At 39.1% G+C, this 20,482-nt stretch overlaps 1 protein-coding gene across 1 annotated transcript in view; it reads left to right on the top strand.

Moving 5' to 3' along the window:
• FAM76B (family with sequence similarity 76 member B) overlaps positions 1 to 19,876 on the top strand; it is a 92,063-nt gene extending 72,187 nt beyond the window's left edge. Inside the window, 1 exon segment of the mRNA XM_029602376.1 lies at positions 15,361 to 19,876. Coding sequence (XP_029458236.1) covers positions 15,361 to 15,450 — 90 coding nt within the window. The 3' untranslated portion in view covers positions 15,451 to 19,876.
• The last annotated feature ends 606 nt before the right edge of the window (positions 19,877 to 20,482 follow it).

Below are 20,482 nucleotides of genomic sequence, written 5' to 3'. Positions count from 1 at the left end.
CATTTTATTTTATTATTTTTATGATTTTCTTAGACTAATTTAACAGCTATATCTTAATTATATCCACTTTGTAATTTTAGCTGTTACAATATATAGCAATAAGAGAATATATTTCTCCTATTTTAATTTTGTACACCGTTGTGATGGTTTTTACTGTGATGGTTTAAAAAACCTAAATAAACCATAAGTAGCTCATTTAAAACAAATAGAAGAAAATTCTTTTTCACTTAGTGCATAGTTAAACTCTGGAATTCATTGTCAGGGGATGTGGTTTCAGCAGTTAGTGTTACTGGGTTTAAAAAAGGTTTGGTTAAGTTCCTAGAGTTTAAATCCATAAACTATTATGGTAATTAATAAGCAATGGTAGCTTGTGATTTATCTAGTTCTTGGGTATTTGCCAGGTACTTGTGACTTGGATTGGCCACCGTTGGAAACAAGATACTGAGCTTTATGGACCCTTGGTCTGTCCCAGTATGGCATTTCTTATGTTCTTGTGTATGTTGTTGCTGTTTGGCTGTCCTGCTGCCACCTTAAACTTAACAGGAATAAGATGGAATTTCTTGTGCCTATAACCTTGAGGTCATCTTTGATGCCCCTCTTTTTCTACATACATCTAAAATCTTGCTATTGTGTGTTTCTTCCTCTCTATTGCTGAAATCCAGTCCCTCCTTTCTGAGCATGCTACCAAAATGTTCTGCTGTCCTCACTTCCTGATTAGGTTACTGTAACTTGATCTTTGTAGGTCTCCCACCAAACTATCTCTGTGTTGCAGTGTCTTAAATTTGGCTGTACAGCTCATCTTCATTCAACAGCACTATCACCATGTGATCCCTCTTCTAAAATCACTATATTGGCTCCACATACAGCTGGAGCTACTTCACCTACAAATTAATTCCTTCTGCAGCAAGTTGTTACCTAACTTTTTTCTCTCTCTATACCCCTGCTCATGATCGCCCATCTGGCAGATTGAGCTTGTCTCTTCCCTTCTCCACTGCCAGCTCCACACTTATCACCTTGCTGCGCTGTATTGGAATAGGCTTCCTGACGTGCTACTTTATGCTTCCTTTCTGGCCCTATTCAAATCCAACCTAAGAATATATCTTACCACTTCTCTATAATAAATACATTTCCAGTATACTCTCGTTTGTCATGACTAGGTTGTAAGCTCCATAGGTCAGGGATGGTCTCTTATATATCTGTACAATGCTGCATATATTTTTTAGTGCTTTATAAATTAGTTGTAGATGGGGGGCACATCTTGTATATGCATATTCACAGAGCAGTAACAAGATATATTGGCAGCAAGGACATGTAAGCATATTTTATGTACAGCAATTTTTTACCTACCCAATTGCCAGACATCTGTTCTGGGCGGCTTACAGTTTCACATAGACAAATTGGAAAGGAACATATGATTAAAAAAAACAAAACAAAAAAAACCCTATGCTTCCCCCCAAGGCTTCCTGGAACAGATGAGCCTTCACCTATTTCCGAAAGGTCTTATAATCCTGTAACTGACGGATTTCCAAAGGAAGCCCATTCCACAAAAAAGGGGCAGCCCAGAAGAAAGTTCTATTCCTTGACTAAGGAAGCCCCCTCAGAACGCAATGATTACAATGGAGAAGACCAAGTCACTTGTGCCTTTAAATAATCCTGCCCCTCCCCTGAGTTGCCTGGTGAGTTGGATAAAATCTTAAATTTAATTCTTTGACTGAAAGGGAGCCAATGCAGGGACCTCAGTACCGAAGTAATGTAGTCTCTCAAATGAGTCCCTGTCAGCAAATGAGCTGCAGCATTTAACACCATTTGCAGTGCCCTTCCCTGACACTTAAGTAAACCTATATATAGGACATTACAATAATCGAAGGCTGAAAAAGCAAATGCTTGGATTACCAATCTAAAATCTTCCTATCTAGAATATATTTCAAGCGCCGTAATTTACGAAGCTTAAAATCCAGCCTGTACAACCGCAAGCAGCTGATCCCTAAACGAGAAAACGTATCAACATTCCTAACTGAGGACAAAATGGGAATCATCACCAAAATACAGCTGCAACAGGACACTTTTCACAGGACCCCTCGAAGTAAAGAGAATATCTGTCTTCGTCACATTCAATAAATGATTTGCACACATCCGATCCCTCACCTTTCTCAAAACATTCTCAACTTGTTTCAAAGCGACATCTAACACCGGACAAACCAACCCAGCTGGTGTTAACTTTTCCATGTTAAAACATGTGCATCAGATGCACAGTGATTTTTTTGCATTGGGGGTAATAGCTAATAGCATCATCTACATGTGATGAGCACTATTAACTAAACGCTGGTTTGGACACGTTTTAGAGGTGCTAATACCCTTATTGTTTCTGGTGTTAACCTAGCGCGTCCAAGAGCTCATTAGCCTGTGCGCTTGGTTCAGCGCACGATATAGCATCGGTCTGATAGTAATTATAGTACTGGTTAAGTTACAGAACAGAGTTAACAGCAATTCAATAACATTGCAGCATAAGGTAAATTGAATAAAGCAAATACATACGATGCCATATGGTTAACTTTAGCAATGTGCAGAGCCCTTATGTTTCATATTTAATTTTTTTATATTCCACTTTTCACACTTTTTTCAGTGCTTCAAAGTGGATTACATTTCAGGTACTGTAGGTATTTCTTTATCCCCAGAGGGCTTACGATCTAAGTTTGTACCTGTATAGAAATAAAATACTGCTAAGGGGTTATACGTAAGGTCCTTAATAGGATTTAGATCATTGGTTGGTACAGAACACTGCTTCAAAGAGCCAGATTTTCACCAGTTTCTTGAAGAAGATGAAATCTGGAGCAAATCTAATGTGAGACTGTAGAGAGCTCCGCAGTGTCCGGACTAATTCTGCAGCAATTTTCTACCTGGTTTTGGAGGAACTCATTTTTTTGATGATGGCACCTCCAAATATTCCAAAATTAGCCCAGAGTGCGATCAAGTGTGTAGAAAGTGAGATTTCCAGAGGTAGGTCATGTCCAGGCATTTGTGTATTTACAAACCAGGATTAAGAGTTTACATTGTTTGCAGTAGAGTGCCAATATGGTGTGTTTAGGGATTATATGATCAAACTTTTCTTCATTATGCAAGCTGCAGTGTCTTGTATAAGTTGCATGTGGGTGTTTAAGATATTGGGGATTCCAGCACAGAGGGCGTGACAGTAGTCCAGAAGAGATTACCAGAGTCTGAACCCCTGATGTAAAGGCATTTTTGTCCAGGAGGGGTCAGAAGTGCTAGAGAAGAAAAAAAGCTGTTTTGGACACTGCTTGACTCTAGACTTTGACGGTAAGTTGAGTCTTATATAAAGCCTAGACTCCTTACTTGAGATTTGAGGGATATAGTTGTTCCATAGAGGGTTGCTTTTGAGAAGAGAAGGCTAGATTTTTTTTTTTCCTGGTGTATAGCGTCTTTCTTTTTTAAGTTGAGGCTTGGTTTAGTCTGATTTTGCCAGCTGGCTATTTTCATTATGGCGTTGTTCAGTTTAATGATACATGGTAGATTGTAATTATAAGTTACATTTTATCAGAAGCAGTTGTGTAGTTTTATGTATCTGTTCTACATAAATCTGGCATGAATATCATCAGGAGCTGGTGATTTGCTACTGTTTAATTTCTGGGTTTTCTCTGGAACCCAGATTCACAGTGATTTGCTTCAGCTGTTCTGAATCATCACCTATAAAGTATGGTTCCCTTGTGGGTATTTCCTCAATATTCTATTCACTGAAGATCAAATCATTTAGTTTTTCTACTATGGAATTAACTTTCTCTGATCACATCTTTTACCCCAGATCTCATGGTCCAGCTGACTCCTTTGTAGGAAGGACAAGGGAAAAGTGATGCTTTTTCCCCCCTCCCCCCAAAAAAAATATTTGGTTTTTAAATTTGTTATCCTGCAAGAGACTTTCAGGTTAGGATCTTTCCTCAACCTTGATCTCACAAAATTCAGGATCATTGCTGCACCCCAGCTTCTAGTCTCTAGTCTTCATGTTGAGGGGGTTGTATGAGGTCCTAGTATTTTTCATAAGGTGTCTTGAATGCTTTTGGCTGCCACTAGAAGGCTTTAAATAGAAATTTACCACGGAGTATGAAGGCAAAACATTAGATTTCATCTGTCCCACAAAAACTAAAATGTTTAATACCTCTTGGAATCCAGCTACAAAACCAACTTTATTAAGTTCACCTCCATTCAGTTGGCACTGACCATGAACATGTAGTGGAGATCCTCCATTTCTGTTAACATCTATCATAGTTACTGAAGGATTATTTTCAGTTGAAAGCCTCCAATTATGTCATAGAACACAGCATAGTTCTATCCTTGCTGATGAAAGTCCCTTTTTTTTATCCTCTGAACTCTTGTGAGCTCAAGTAACTGATATGCAAGGTTGCTTTTTTGATTTTGGCCAGGCAGAAATGCAGAAACTATTGTCAAGAATAGAATTATTAGACATATGGATTTAGCAAAAAATTATTAGAATTTTTTTGAAAATATAAACATGAATAAAAGGCAAAGCTGATCATCAATATAGTTTATCTGGATTTTCAGAAGGTATTGGACAGCATTCCTTAGTCTCCTCAGGAAATTTAAAAATCATGAGAGGAGGAGGTGAAAGCTTGTTGTGGATTGCAAACTGATTAAAAGATAGGAAATGGTAGAACTAAATGGTTCATTTTCCCACTGGAGAGAGGTGAATAGTGGAGTGCCCTAGAGATCTATACTGGGATCAATGTAACATAGTAGTGATGGCAGAAAAAGAACAGTCCATCCAGTCTGCCTGTTCTCATCATTTGGGTCTGCTTTCCATTTTTTGAACAATGCCCTTTTCTTCTACCTTCTGTTCCACCAGTCCCGAACCTATGCATATATCCTCTCATCCAGCGCACATGGAGGCAGATTTATTTATTTTTTTTAAATGAAATCACCAGATTATATGTAATGTCTAGAACTAATTCAGCCAGCATGCTCTCCCTCCAGCCGTTGGATGCGAGTTTACACTTCAGCTCTTATAGCACAAAACATTTATCCTGTAGATTCATCCTTCTTACTATTGTTGAATTGGCTATAGATTTGTGCCATGCTCCTGCAATGGAGCAAGCCTTGGTGACGGTCTGGTTTTTTTTTGTTTTTTTTTCATACTTCCTTACCATTTTGTTGGCGAGGTGGAGTCCTGTTCTCTAATTCTACCATTTGTTTTTGGTGTGGATTAGAACAATTTTCCTGCACTTTGGAAGCACCTTGCTCTGTCACAGCCGGGAACTACTTTAAAGTCTCTTGATATCTGAAAAAAGTTGCTACTGCAGCAGATGTGGTACAAAGCGCATTTCAACTGAAGGGAGCCTACGTTCTCTATTCTGTTTCCTGCAGTAATTCTAATTCTCCATATCTAGTTAAAGCCACTGCTTAAAAAAAACAAAACCAAAACCCTTCTGTTGACGCTTTCAGGTAAGCAAAAGCCTCCTTCAAGAGCAACCTCAGCCACCGGAGAGCCATTAGCGGCAGCCATTCTAATGGCTGACTCAGATGCAGTAGCATTCTTGGTTGATTCTCCCAGAACGTCAAGAGCAGGTCCCAATTTGTCAGGACCCTCCCAAATTAGTACTATCGTCAGATTTTCTTTGAGGCTAAACAGGAAGTTCCTAGTACCAACACTGGTTTTTTTTTCTGTTGGTTTTTTTTTTTTGCCTGATTTTTTTTTTCAAGTCCTTTAGCAGGCATTTCATGTCTCACAAGGAGATTGAGAGGACATTGCAGTACATGTACAGGGTGATTCTTCAGCTGCAGATATTTTAAAACCTCAAGAGGTTGGATGCAGATGAAGCTGAAACTCTAGATTTGGATTGTCCTGCATATTTAAGAATGGAGGATGAGAGAGGTGGAAGTGGTATGGAATTTTTGGAAGAAGATGAAAGTCATTCAGGAGAAGATGAGGAACAGATCAGGTTATTCCATAAGGAGGAGATGTCTGCATTAATTTTGCAGGTCTCTTGTGCTTTATGCCTTGAGGATGAAAAATATGAAGAGGCTTCAGGTTGGTATCCAATCCTGAGGCACACTTAAGACAGCTACTAATTTTCCTCTGTACCCAGAGATTGATGCTATGATTATGGCCGAGTGGGAATCTCCTGAAGCAGGCTATAGGTGCCTAAGAATCTTTAATAGCCTGTATCCGATTCTGCCAAAGGTAGTGGATCGTCTTTTTCAACAACCAAAAGTTGATATGATGGTTACAGCAGTAGCCAGAAGGACTACTATTCCTATGGAAGGAAGTTCTTCCCTTTGAGATGCTCAGGATAGGAAGCTAGAGACAGTACTTAAAAAATCTTTATTCTGCAGGTTTGTCCTTCAGGGAGCAGTGTGTGCTAGTTCTGTTGCTAAGTCTCTGCTCCGTTGGATTCATCAGTTGTCTGAGGTAGCAAGCTCTGCAAAGCAAGTCTGCTGCGGCTTATTTATCTGATGCTTTATATGACATAATTAGAATCTCGGCTAGGTCTTTAGCCCTTTTGTGAGAGCTAGACGTCATCTTTGGTTAAGAAATTGGTCTAGGGACTTTGACAAAGTCTAGACATTGTTTACTCTTAAAAGGTAAATACTTTTTTGGTGAGGAACTGGATCATTTAATGAGGAATTTGGGTGAGCCGAAGGTTGAGAATTTGGTTTGACCTTATCTTCAGGTATTCGTCCTTATAGTGGTCATAGTCACTTCAAGCTAAAAATATAGATCAGGCAAGCAAACAATTCCTCAGTCTTCTAGAGGTAAAGGTAGATCTCTGTCCTTTTGTCATGCAAGGAGACCACCTGCTCCATTGATGGTTCACAAAGTACACAATAGGGATCTGCATTCGTTTTGAATGAATGCACAATCCGCAACGTATAGATCCCTATTCATTGCATTCGTGGGGTTCCGAAACATATGGCGAACCCCCACAAATGCAACGTATCATTAACGAATAAACACACCCCCCCAAGACTTGCCAAAACTCCCTGGTGGTCCTGCACTCGGGCCGTCGGCTGCCAGTATTCAAAATGGCGCAGATAGCCTTTGCCCTTACTATGTCACAGGGCAGATAGCCTTTGCCCTTACTATGGCGCCCCTGTGACAATTGCAAGTAATTCACCCAATTCTGATAAGGGAGCGACAAAAGGGATGATATTCAATTTATTTTGTAATTCCAAAAAAGGTCTGTTCATTTAGACTTATTCTGGATGTAAAACAGAATATATATCCCTCTATTCCATATGGAATCTCTTAGCATGGTGATAGCCTCTGTACACAAAGGCGAGTTTTTATCATGCCTCGATTTAGGAGACTTATTTTCATATCCCAATGAAGCAAGAATTCTAAAGATTTCTCTGGTTTTATATAATCAGCCAACATTATCAGTTTGTTGTCCTACCATTTGGACTGGCAGTGGCGCCAAGATCTTTTACAAAGGTTATGGTTGTAGTAGCCGCCTTTTTAAAAAGGAAAGGAATTTTAATTCATCCTTATTTGGAAGATTGGTTAATAAGGGCTAAGTCATATTCCGAAGGGGTAATATCGACGGAAACGGTAGTCCCATTACTCCAATTAGGTTGGGTGAACAATTTTACAGAGTCATATGCAACCTTCCCAGACTATGGAACACCTAGAGGCAGTATTTGATTCCACAGTTGGTATGGTATACCTTCCGCAGAAAAGAATTCCAAAACTTTGTGCCCAGGTGAAAAGCTTTTCCGATCAGCGCACTCCAAGTACTTGGCATTACCTGCAGCTTTTTAGGTTCAATGGCTTTGACTCTGGAATTAGTACCTTGGGCTCATGTGAGACCTCTGCAGATGTTTTATTTATTTTTATATTCCGCTTTTTGCACTTTTTTTTCAGTGCTTCAAAGCAGATTACATTCAGGTACTGGAGGTATTTCCCTATCCCCAGAGGGCTTACAATCTAAGTTTGTACCTGAGGTAATGGAGGGTAAAGTGACTACTTTCTAGTCACTTTACCCTCCATTGGCATCTAGAAAGTACCCTCCATTCCATCTAGAAAGTAGTAAATGTTACTACTTTCTAGATGGAATGCACAGATTCACAGTTACAAGGTGTGTTTACTATTATCCAACGAGATTCGAGCGTCTCTAAAATGGTGTACACATCCTCTAAATTCACAGAAAGGTATGCCCTTAGAGAGCCCAGATTGGGAGCTTTTGACAATGGATGCGAGTCTGTTAGGCTGGGAAGCTTATTACAAAGACAATTAAGCTCAGAGTCTCTGGTGTCAGAATGAGGTACAATGGTCGATAAATCACCTAGAGACCACATCTATCAGACTGGCTCTGCATTTTCAGAATCATCTTTAGGAGGAGGCAGTGAGTTTAATGTGACAATGCAGCAGCAGTTGCATATATAAACAAGCAGGGAGGAACACGCAATTGAGGTATTTGGAAAAGACAGACTTGTTTGCTTGGGCCGAGAAACAGCTGCTTCAGTTGACAGTTCAACACATAGCAGGCAGATTATCTAAGTCAGAAATTAATTGATCCTGGAGAATGGGAATTATGTCAGGAAGCTTATTTTGCAGATAGTGCAGAAATGGGGGCCACATCAGTTAGATCTGATGGCTTCCAATCAAAACAAGAAGGTAAGGGTTTTCAGTTGCAGCAGATAAGTAATCAGCAAAGTGATAGATGCTTTTCAACAAAGTTGGAAGGGATACAGGCTTCTGTATCTTTTTCCCCCATGGCCTGTAATAGGTTGAGTGTTGAAAATAGAGAGAGAAAAGTGTTAGTGGTGCTAGAAGCTCCTGACTGGCCAAGAAGGCCATGGTATGCAGATCTACTCCTGCCACAAGTCAAGGGTCTTCTACATCAGGGACCTATAGAGATGGAGGATCCAACTCCATTCTTGCTTATGGCTAGGCTTAAGCCTCTTTAGCCCTCTGTGATTAGTACAATGTTGCACTCTAGAAAAGATTCGACTTCTCTGCCTTATATAAGAGTTTGGTGCATATTTGAGGACTTTTGTAGGAATAAGAATTTATCTCCATGGGTTGTACAAATAGGGAATATTCTGCTTAGATCTAACTCCCATTGTATAGGCGTGCAAATAATTTTAAATTTTAAATTCTCTTCTTTTAGCAGTGTGTTTTGGATAAAGGTTTAGTATTAAACTCTTTGAAGGTTCAAATAGCTGCCATTTCTTGCTTTCAGGGGCAAATTAATGGTAGTTTGATTTTCTTCCCATAGGGATATTTCCCGTTCTAAGTGGGGTGAAACACATACGTCCTCCAATCAGATCTGTTTTTCCTCATTGGAGTTTAAATTTAGATTTGCAAGCGTTAACTAAACCTCCATTTGAGCCTTTAAATCGAGAGACAATAAAGGATTTAACTTTTAAAACACTTTTTGGTAGCAATTACTACTTCAACGTGAATTTCTGAATTACAGATCTTGTCATGTCAATCTCCTTTTTTTGAGATTTACAGAAAATTATTTTAAGGCTGGCTCCTTTTCTACTTAAGGTAGTGTCATCTTTTCATATTAATCAGTCTTATTCTGCCTACTTTTAACAAGAGGAAGTGTAAGGAAGATTTTCCTATTAAAAGTGCTGGATGTTAAGAGATGCTTAAAGTTTTACCTTGAGAAGACTAAGGATTTTCAAAAGTCTGAGAGGGAGGTTCATTATTGTGGACCATGAAAGGGAGAATCTGCGTCAAAGACTTTGATTGCTAGATGGTTAAATGCCATTTCGTTGGCTTATTTACTGCAGGGTAGAATAGTACCTAAAATGATTAAGGCCATTCAACATGAGCACAAGCTTCATCATGGGCCAAAAGATGCGCAGTAAGCCCAGTGGAGATTTGTAAAGCAGCTACATGGACTACTTTGGGGACATTTGCAAGGCATTATAGGTTGGACATTCTCGCTATACATTTTTTGGATCTTCAGTCTTAAAGGCAGGATTGTCATCTACCCACTCTTAGATTGGCTTTGGTATTTCCCATAGATTCAGGACTGGTGGAGCAGAAGGTAGAGTAAGGAGAAATTGTCTTACCCGTTAATTTTCTTTACTGCTGCTACACCAGTCCAGAACCTCTCCCATTATATATAAATAGGATAAGAAGTTAGACAAAGTTTCAGATTTAGCTATTTTCATATTTACTAGGTGTTGCATATGGGCTTGGCTTTCTTCAAGAAAGATTTTTATAAAAGTTTGTGTTATTAATTTTAGCTTGATAGACTGTGACACTGCAAGATACAGATTTGCAAATGAGTTTTTGGTTTGGCTATTTTATTTTTTCTGATATTGTTTTTTAGCTTTGACAGTAATAAACTGGCTGAATTAGTTCTAGACATTACATATAATCTGATGTCATTTAAAAAAAAAAAATAGAACTCTGCCTCTGTGTGCTGGATGAGAGGATATACCCATAGGTTCTGGACTGGTTTAGCAGAAGTAAAGGAAATTAACAGGTAAGACACTATTTCTCCTTAGCTTTAACTGCCTCCTTTACCTCGCCCATTAAACCAATGATGGTGGTTGTTTGGTCTTCCTTTGACCTTTTTTAATCCATGGAATACTTTATCTGGACTTCTAACTTAATTTCCTCATTCTATCATAGTCTTCCATTTTAAAGTTATATGCTACTGCAATAGTTTAACGTCCTCTGTATGGATGCATTGTGTGACCACAATTTGAGCACTGTGTGCAGTTAGTGGCTGTGTACCAAAAAAGAGGCAGTAAAAAATGCAGAGAAAGGCAGCAGATATAGGCTATAGAAGAGCTTTCTTATAAAGAAAAGCTAAAGTTGGGGCTTTTCAGCTCAGAAAAGAAATAAATGAGAGAAGTCAAGATAGTTTATAAAATTGTGTGTTATAGAACAAGTTTAGGGAGCAGTTCTTTACTCTGTCAAATGGGATTAAGAGACACTTCATGAAATTAACTAATAACACATTTAAAACTAATTTAAGATTATTTTTTTCAGTCAGCGCACAATTAATATGGAATCTGTTGCCAGAAAATGTGGGCAAGGCTAATAGAGTAGCTGAGTTTAAAAAAAAAAATTTAGACAAGTTTCTGGAGGACAGCCATGTTAATTATTAGCCAGATAGACATGGGTATCTCCATCACTTTATTCTGAGAGAGCAACATGGAAGAGCAAGTTTGCTTACCATAAACTGTGTTTTCCGTAGATAGATGAATTAGCCATGCTGTCTGGGTAAGTCCTCCGTGCCACTAGGTGGCGGAGCTCGCTAAGATCACCAAAGTCTTTTAGTGAGGCGTTCCTTCTTGTATCTTCCCGCATTTCCCTGAGTCTCTTCAATCCATGTCAAAGCAAGACCATATGCAATGCCAGAACTGTCTGGGGAGATGGGTGGGTCAGCATGGCTAATTCATCTGCTATCTACGGAGAACACAGTTTACGGTAAGCAGACTTGCTCTTTTCCCGTAGATAAGCTGCATGAATTAGCCATGCTGTCTGAGAGTCCCCAGCTGAAATATTGAACGCATTTCTTAAATGATGTGTCCATGACTTACTGAGGTAAGCGCTCAATAACGGAGTAGAGGCGGACAGTTCTTATGAGCCTGTGTGAATTGCTGTAGAGGTGCTCTTTTCGAGAATAGTCTGCCCCATGTGTGTCATCTGCAGCTTGTTTATCCAAACAGTAGTGGGATGTGAACGTGTGCAGTGATGACCATATGGCTGCCTTACAAATGTCCAGGAGAGGCACATCGTGTAGGTGAGCAATTGAAGCAGCCATCGCACGGACCTGATGCACCTTGGGTGCGGCGGTTAGGGTCTCTGAACATTTTTGGTAGCAGAGCTGTATGCAGTTGGAAATCCAGGACGATAATGTTCTCTTGGATACGGGAAGTCCTGGTGCATTAGGGTTGAAGGAGAGGAAGAGCTGTGTGGCTCTGTTAGCAGAATGAGTATGGTTTTTATAATAGGTTAGTGCTCATTTACTGTCTGAATGTAGTCTTCGTTCATTCTCATTTGCGTGGGGTTTTGGGTAGAAAGTGGGTAAGGTGATGGTTTGGTTGATGTGGAAAGCCAAAACCACCTTGGGTAAGAAGTTAGGATGCGCACGCAATGTAGCTTTGTCGTGGTAAAATTCAAGGTAAGGTGGGTAGTGAACTAAGGCTTGTAGTTCACTGATGCGCCTTGCAAAGGTGAGGGCGACTAAGAGCACTTTCCAAGAAAGGTACCTAGGATGACAAGTGCCCAATGGTTCGAAAGGTGGTAACATGAGGAGTTGTGCCAACACCGTGTTGATATCCCACAGCATGGCAGTTTTTTCATAACGTGACCATTTTCGTTGGTAACTTAGTCTAGTTGATGGCTTTCTGGAGGAGACCAGAATATCTTTGATAGTTTTGAATTTTTGCATTTAACATGTCTGATTGGAATGCCTTCTTTGCAAAATCGAGGTACTTGTTATCTCGTCTTGGGGGGTGTTCGAATGCAGCCTGGATTTCTTCGCCTTCTGCAATGCTGATTCGACAACCACTGACTCATGTGGAAGCTGGACGGTTGCATAAAAAGGCGAATCTTGCATCCGATATTTTAGGTCTGTTTTCCTTGAGGTTGGCATTGTGGAAAAAGGAGATTTCTATGCTTTTTCCATCATGGAGTCTAGTACTGAGTGTGACAGGAGTGCTGTGGGTTCAGCTGGGCTATCAAATATTTTAAGGATTCCCAGCATTTCCTGCCTAGGATCCAGTATCTTCCTGGTCTCCACATCGTCAGTGGCCCACTTTTTCTAAAAATTGCGATTAAGTGAGATCCTCCGGGGAGGCTGGGTCCGATGGGTAACTTGGTGAGGAAGACTAATTGGGAGAGTCTTCTGCCGGAGGTGAAGGCCTCTGAGCTTGATCCCTCAGCGCAGGACCCGGAGTAGGGGAACCTTTGGGTGATAATGGAGTCTCAGAGGGCTTGTCAGGTGGTGGCTGGTGTTGCTGCACCACTGACGTGAGGAATTGAGACAAGATCATTGAAATTTGGGATATGGCTTGGGAGGTCAAGCCTGATGTAGGGGGCAGCCTTGGTTGCGCCGGGAATCCTGATGGAGGGTACTGCCGCGAGGAGAATATCGCTGTCCGGCCCTCTTGAATGACCAATGTCAATCAGTGGGCGGGTAACCTTCTTGTAAAGAGGATCCTGAAGCCCGGATCCCATGCGGCAGTGTGAGACTGCAGAGAGCCCTGAAAAGACTTCTGAGGAGCTTCTGGAGAGCCTTGGAGGGGATGGTCTGTCATCCAAATCCACAGTTAATAGTGGGGAAGGATCCTTTGGTCTTTTGTGCCTAGTTGAATGTTTTTTGGGCTGTTTAGTTGTAGGCAGCATCGGTGGGAGAGGCTCTGCGTCGGGTTGCATCGAAGGAGGCCTTGAAGGAGTCAGTAGTGCGCCGGTGGCACCCGATTGTGACGCAGTGTCTTCGGAGCATCGATGCTCGCTGGGTGCGTCAATGCTTCATGGTTGTGTCTGCTTCAGCGTTGGGTGCTTTGGACCTAGAGGGTCCGCAGAAGTGGCCCTTCGATGAGATGGGGCCTTTGGCTTTCTATGTGGTCCCAGTGATGACCTGGCTGAAACTTCAGAGGAGGGGGCATAAGAGCCGGATGGTTCTTCTGAGTTGAGCTATTCAGGCAGCTCTCTGGTGCTGTGCCCATGGGGACATGCGTCCGAGGTCCCTACAATTTGCCTGGTCATGATTGGGACCAAGGCAGATGTAACAGACTTGATGTCAGTCTGTGACAGACATTATCTTACCACAGGAACAAAATTTAAAGCCTGGTGGACGAGGCATATTAAGTTATTCTAACTTTCTCTGTGGTGCGCTGCTGATTTTTGTCACCTTTTTTCTCACAAAACAGTTTTCTTCTTGCAGGAGATGAGCTCCGCATGCAGTCAGTCACGCAGGGGGAAAAAAGGACTGAAGACTCAGGGAAACGCGGGAAGATACAAGAAGGAACACCTCACTAAAAAGACTTTGGTGATCTTAGAGCTCCGCCACCTAGTGGCACGGAGGGCATACCCAGACAGCATGGCTAATTCATGCTGCTTATCTATGGGAAAATGGACTTTCCTATTATGATCTGCTGGGTACTTGCAAGTGACCACCTGGCTGTTGTCAGACAGGATGCTGAGCTTGTTAGACCTTTTGTCTAACCTAGTGTAGCACATAGTCACCAGCCAGCAAAGTCAGTGAGCTCTAAGCCCTGGTGACTTATCCACTTTATGCTAAGAGTTTATCATAATAGGACAATAGTTACTTGCATCTCCAGTTCCTTCCTAAAGTAGCAACATAATTTTCATCTTAATCAGTAATCCTACAAACCATTTTTCCCTAGGCCGCATACCCACAAAGATGAAGCATACTTCAAATTGCAAAAGAGCTTCCAGCTTCTATCTGGTGCAGAAGTCCACCCATTTTCTTTGTTTGGTTTGATCCCAATAAACCATATACAGCCCCAGAGGGGCTACATAGTTTAGACATTACTTTGGGTTGTCTTGTGCATTGTGGATTTTTTTTAAGGGACTTTCCTTCAAATGTTTTTCATCCGTTGGCAATTGTTTTGTTTTCGTTTTTTTTTTTGTTGAAAATTACCTTTAGCTATGGAGCCCTACTCATGTGACTGATGAAAATGGTTGTCTTCAAAGAAAGTGAAATTGCTCCTGTAGCAGGTGTTCTCTGAAGATAGTAGTTCACATGTGACACACATCATCCCTCCTCGCCATTCTATATGCTTGACTAAATAGGAACTGAGAACATTGTGAAGTCCCATATATACACTGAAAAAATTACACATCACCATGTGCTGTTTCATGTAACTAAGTTACCATCTTCAGAGAACACCAGATAAGCAACTTGACTTTCTTCTCTCAACTTTGTAACATAGAATCTGTGCTAACACATCTAGAGGGACCTTTATTTTCAGGTTTTTTATATTTTTCCAGGATATTTCAGTGTTTAGTACAACAAGAAGAAAAAATGGGAGAAATCAATGGACAAAAATAACTCATTTTCCAGATTAATATAAATTTTGTTCTAAATACTGATACATTCCTGGGAAAAATAAAATAACTAAAAATGGAGATCCCTACTCATCTAGAAGTAAACTATTTTTTTAGAGCGACAAATTGGACTGGTCTATTTAGGATTTACATATGCATAGGGTAGCTTACTATACATTGCTTCATTACAATGTATGGAGAGCCCTTAGGGATTGCTGACTTTTAAAATTCATGGAAGCATTTTGATATGTGGTGGTGGAACAATTAAGCAATGCAATATGACGTAAAGCACTAGAAAGTTGTATGTGTGTTTTCTGAAACCTTTCTTTCTTTTCCCATCACAGGCTAAAAACAGAGAGCTACTTAAACAGGTTGCAGCACTGTCAAAGGGTAAAAAGTTTGATAGAAGTGGCAGTATACTAACATCTCCTTGAAGAAATGTTTGCTGGCTTTAGTGTTTGTACTTCGTTTAAATGTGGGTAATTCTGTGAAGCCCTTAAACTCTGTGCAGTGGGGGAAATCTCCCATTCCACACCAGATTTGGTAAGCATATTTCATATACCTTTTTTATAATATGCAGCTTTCAATTATTGTCTAAAGAGTCACAGAATACAAAACTTCAACTGGATTGAAGATGTTTAGGTTTGTATATATTTTTGTGTTTGGTTTTTTTTTTTTGGCCTCAATAATAGTTAAACTATTGCAAAGAAGAAACACTACAACAGTGTTTTTGTTTCACACAAGATGCAATAAAGTAGGTATACTTTTTATGGAGCTCTAAGCAGCCAATAACTCCAGTCTTACACACTTAAGTTAGTTTTCAGAGGCTGTTTTTGTAAGAATTTTAGGACCTTTTTTTTTTTTTTTTTTAGATGAGCAAAGTTTTTGGAAACTGGTTTTCTTGGTATATGGTAAAGTCAGGAGGAAAATCATGGTGCTTTTTACTCATCAATTCAGAAAAGTGCAGAATAAATGTTACATTTTGACCCATTGCATCATTCAGTGATAGTGACTATTGGTATATGTTCTCATATTTACTGAGATTTTTCTGTAGGAATATATATTGTACAGTGCCCAAAGGTTAAGGAGTTTTTGTTTTTGTAAAAGTGACTGTACATTTTTTACTTGCAAGTGCCTTTATATCCATGTAACATTTATTTATGGAAATTTTGGTCTTTTGTATATAAACTTTTTTTACATGTTTTTAAAACAATTGATTACCTGGTTATGTATATATTAACATATATGTACAGACGTCAAAACAGATTTAAGCTGCTAATGGTCCAGGCTAGATTTAAAATTAGCTGTGCTGAATGGATATTAACTTCTGATCTGGAAGCACATATGCCCCAGGGTGGAGTGTAACAGTATAATCCAAAATCAGATGGGTTTTCATGCGCCTAGTACCTTACACTGATCTATATTTGTGTCCAGACTATAAGGTTTAGACAGTCTCCGTGGTCTGTGTAGATGACTCTGCCCTGTCTACTGCTTATTATGCCAAACACTTTGAGTAAATGAGATTCTTGTCTATATTAAATTTTACCAGTTTGAACTATTTCAATTTGGCAGATACATAGTACTTTTTATTTTCCAAATGGGTATATTCTGCACTGGTTTAGTAGTTGAAAGCATGCTATTAACGTTCAGAGGACCAAGTCTTAGGGTGTGATTTACCAGTTTTGTCCTCTGAGTGTTAACCTGTGGATAATTACCTTCTAAAAATGGCTGTCGTGTAATGTTGGTCATATTTCAGTCCTTTAGTTTTATCCTTGAAGGATTTACTGGCACTTCAGCTATACTTAGGAATTATATTAGATAATAGTAAACTGTACTTATCTGCATTCATCTTGTCCTTACGAGCAGATAACGTTTGCATGCAAATTAGTCCATGACCTACATGAACCGTTTCTGCTGCTCCTTGCCTTTTTTATAACCATTACTGTATTATGGAAGATCAATCAGCTCACATGTTCTGCAGATCTGCTGTGTGCATTTGTGCAATGGAAGACCAAACCTCTTGTGTTTAAGATCATTCTTACACTTGCAGCGTATGCACATGACAGCAAGACACTGCAAAACATGCAACCCATTTTGGGACATGTCTGAAGGGAAATGGCAATCTATTGTAGGTCTTTCATTGTCTAAATTGCTCAGTAGCATTCCTCTTGTTTGTATAAGTATCCTGTCATGTTTTAGTCCTAAAGACTAAATCAAGTATATGTACTACTTAATGCTATTGTGTGTTTGGAGGTTTGGACCGATGGAATGTCACATCTTCTTTGTGTGTTCACAAATATAGAGCAATCTCTTCAATCTTGGAGTTTACAGATTTGAGCAAAATTGTGCAGTCTTCATGATAGCTAGAATTAATATATAGTACAAGAAGGAAGTTATGCCAGGTCAGAAGCAGATGAAATCACACACATGCCCACTTGTTTTCTTGTACGTAATCAGTAATGTGGGAGGGAGAGAGAAGCATGTCATATTGTGCTCCAACATTTTTCTCCAAGCATCGGTAATTTTAACTGTTTAAATATAGCTCAAAAAGGGAATTTTTGCTAGTGAGTAGTTCATATACCTTATTAGATCAGGACAAGATTGATTTGAATTTATATAGCTATTTTTAATAATGCTGTAACATGCCAGGGTATCCAAAATAATATAGACAAATTTCTCAGGATGGAAGGAAGCATTGTGTACACATTTCTTAAAAATCAGGAATCAGATAACAGTACAGCTATAGCATACTAGAAAGATTGAGCAGCACAGTGAAGAAAAATACCTTTAATTACTAGATTCTATAGTGGAAGCAGACTTCTATGCCTGGCAAATAATTTCTTAAAGATCTTCCAGGCTAGAGTTGTAAATGTTGATTATAACAGCAAGGGCATCTTGCACTCACAAATTCTTTAAAAAAAAAAAAAAATTGATTTGTGTGTGCATAAAAAACTTGAAGGTGAAGTAAAGTGTGAAGCCATTAAGAATTTACTTGTAGCTATGCCTGAATTTAGTGATCATACCATACTGAGTAGAAACTATTTCTTTGAAGCAGAGGATTTTAGAGGGGAGAATAGTGGGGGGGTTTGTTTGGTTTAATTGAAGTTTTGATGCAGCCAAAAGTAACAAATTTATCCATCCTGAATTTTATAAATTATCTATTTGAATCTCCTATAATTTGCTATTGCAGCTGAATTTATAGATTTTATTTAGTCATAAAATCTTCTGGAGGGAAATCCTTTTTATTTGAGGTTTAAAATGAGAATTTTATAGTTGGATTAGCATTTTTTTTAATTCACTGATCACCTGTCATTCAATTTTACTGTTGAGTTTGGTATTCATGGCTTTGAACAGAGTGCCCCATTTAATTACCTGTTTTTCCTTGAGCTGCGTAAGTAGTTTTAAGAAATTTAATATTTAAATATTTTGGCTGATTAATCCCAAAAGTAAAAATCTTTTAGGGGCTTCACAGTATTAAGTCTTGATTAAATTTCTCTTTATTCCATAACCCATTTTTTAACATACATTTTTACGGTTGTAAACTGAATTGCTGATATGGTGTGCTGGAGCTGTAGTGTAATGACATAATGAACAGATATTCCTTAATGTGGATCTGCAAGGACAGTTGTACTGTATTGTGCTTTGTAGACCGTTTTCAACTGTTAATTAGCATTGACCAGTGAGAGCCATTTCAGCTTGCTTGTGTATTTTAAGCTTGTGAATATTGCCGTCCTTTTCCTCAATAGTGTGTATTTGTCTAAATATGCATTCTGCAATGAAAGCTATTCAGCTTTTCACATGTATAGACTATTGAAATACTGTACTTGCACATCTGACATTTTTGTACATTTTTTTCTAAAACCAATATTTCACAATAAAATCTTATCAAAATCTGAAACTGATTGCTGTTGGTCATCCTTGGATAGGAGTTTGCGTGTGTGTTAAATGTGCTGTGTTTTATAAAAGTGTTAAAGATGCTTGTATATTATATAAGCATTAAAAGTTGACAATGGAATCTAATTAAAGTATCAAATGAACAAAGGAAGGAAAGCAGTTGGCTGATACTTTAATCATGATTCATATGTAGAATACAAATATGGTTGATTTCTGGAAAATGTTTACCATTCATGTTTTGAAAGTTAGTTGCATGTCACTAGTGGGTTAGGTCTTTGGTGTTCAGGTCAACTTTTGGAGCTGCACAGATTTATATCTACTTGGATATTTTTAGTAATAGATGGGATATACTTTCCCTGTAGTTGATTCTAGAAATAAAGTTCATATTCTGGAGCAATAGCCTCCCCATCAACTGTCCTTTATTTCAATCATTAAATTTCAGAAGTTTGGAAGAGGAATGGAGTGTTGTCCTTGCTAGTTTGGAAGAGGAATGGCGTGTTGTCCTTGCCCATAACTCATGACTTCCTGATGGGAGTTTGACATTTCTACAGGCTAGCAAATATTGCAGAGTGATCTCAGCCCAGCCCTTGAATACTTACAATCTTAACCTTGAACTTTTAAAGCAAGCAACCATAACAGCTGCTGTGCAACTTTTATTTTCTTATGTTTGGGTGACAGCAGTCCAAATGAAGACTTTAGCCTGTGTTCTTTGGAGAAAGTATGAGAACTTACAAATCTGACATTGATAAGGAATAGCTGGTGTTTGCTCTGGTGAGAAAATCCTTTTTTCCCCAAGTACTTGCAATAGGAAAGGCATGTAGGGAGAATACATAGTAAATACTTTGTTTACTTTATGGGTAGTTATTTATAATGCATAGACTATAAAAAAAAAAAAAATTTAAAAAAATCTTAGCATAGTATAAGCAGAATAAAATATCCATGTACGACAAAATATCAGATTCAAAATGTATAACAAAATTCATTATTCAAATCAAAACCAAACCATGGCAATCCTTTAATTTTAAATCACAGGGCTAACCTAATATAGCAACTTATGTACTGATATACATGTTGTATGGTAGGACTTGTTTTTGTCGACCCCACCAACCCAGCAAACTACAGGCCCATCTCCAACCTGCCTTTCATCTCCAAGTTCCTTGAGAAGGTAGTCAACATCCAACTCACTGACTTTCTCGAGGACCACAATATCCTCCACCCCTCGCAATTTGGCTTCCGTAAAGGTCGTAATACCGAAAATCTCCTCCTAGCAATCTCTGACACAATCCTCATAGGCATGGACCAAGGTAAATCATACCTCCTTGCCATATCTCTGAAGCCTTTGACACCATCAACCACCAAATTGTTCTTTCCCGGCTGGCAGAAATAGGCATCTCTGACACTGCACTATCCTGGTTCTCCTCTTATCTCACCCACAGAGAATACTTTGTACAAATTGATAAGTGTAAATCCTCACACATCTCACTGACACAAGGTGTCCCCCAAGGATCTTACCTATCCTCCACGCTTTTCAATATCTATCTTCTCCCCCTCTGCCATCTCCTATCTGAGCTA

This window comes from Rhinatrema bivittatum, chromosome 5 (genome assembly GCF_901001135.1).
Source record: "Rhinatrema bivittatum chromosome 5, aRhiBiv1.1, whole genome shotgun sequence".
Classification (NCBI taxonomy): Eukaryota; Metazoa; Chordata; class Amphibia; order Gymnophiona; family Rhinatrematidae; genus Rhinatrema; species Rhinatrema bivittatum.
The sequence above is the reverse complement of the archived record's forward strand: the minus strand, read 5'-3'. Positions and strand labels throughout refer to the sequence as shown.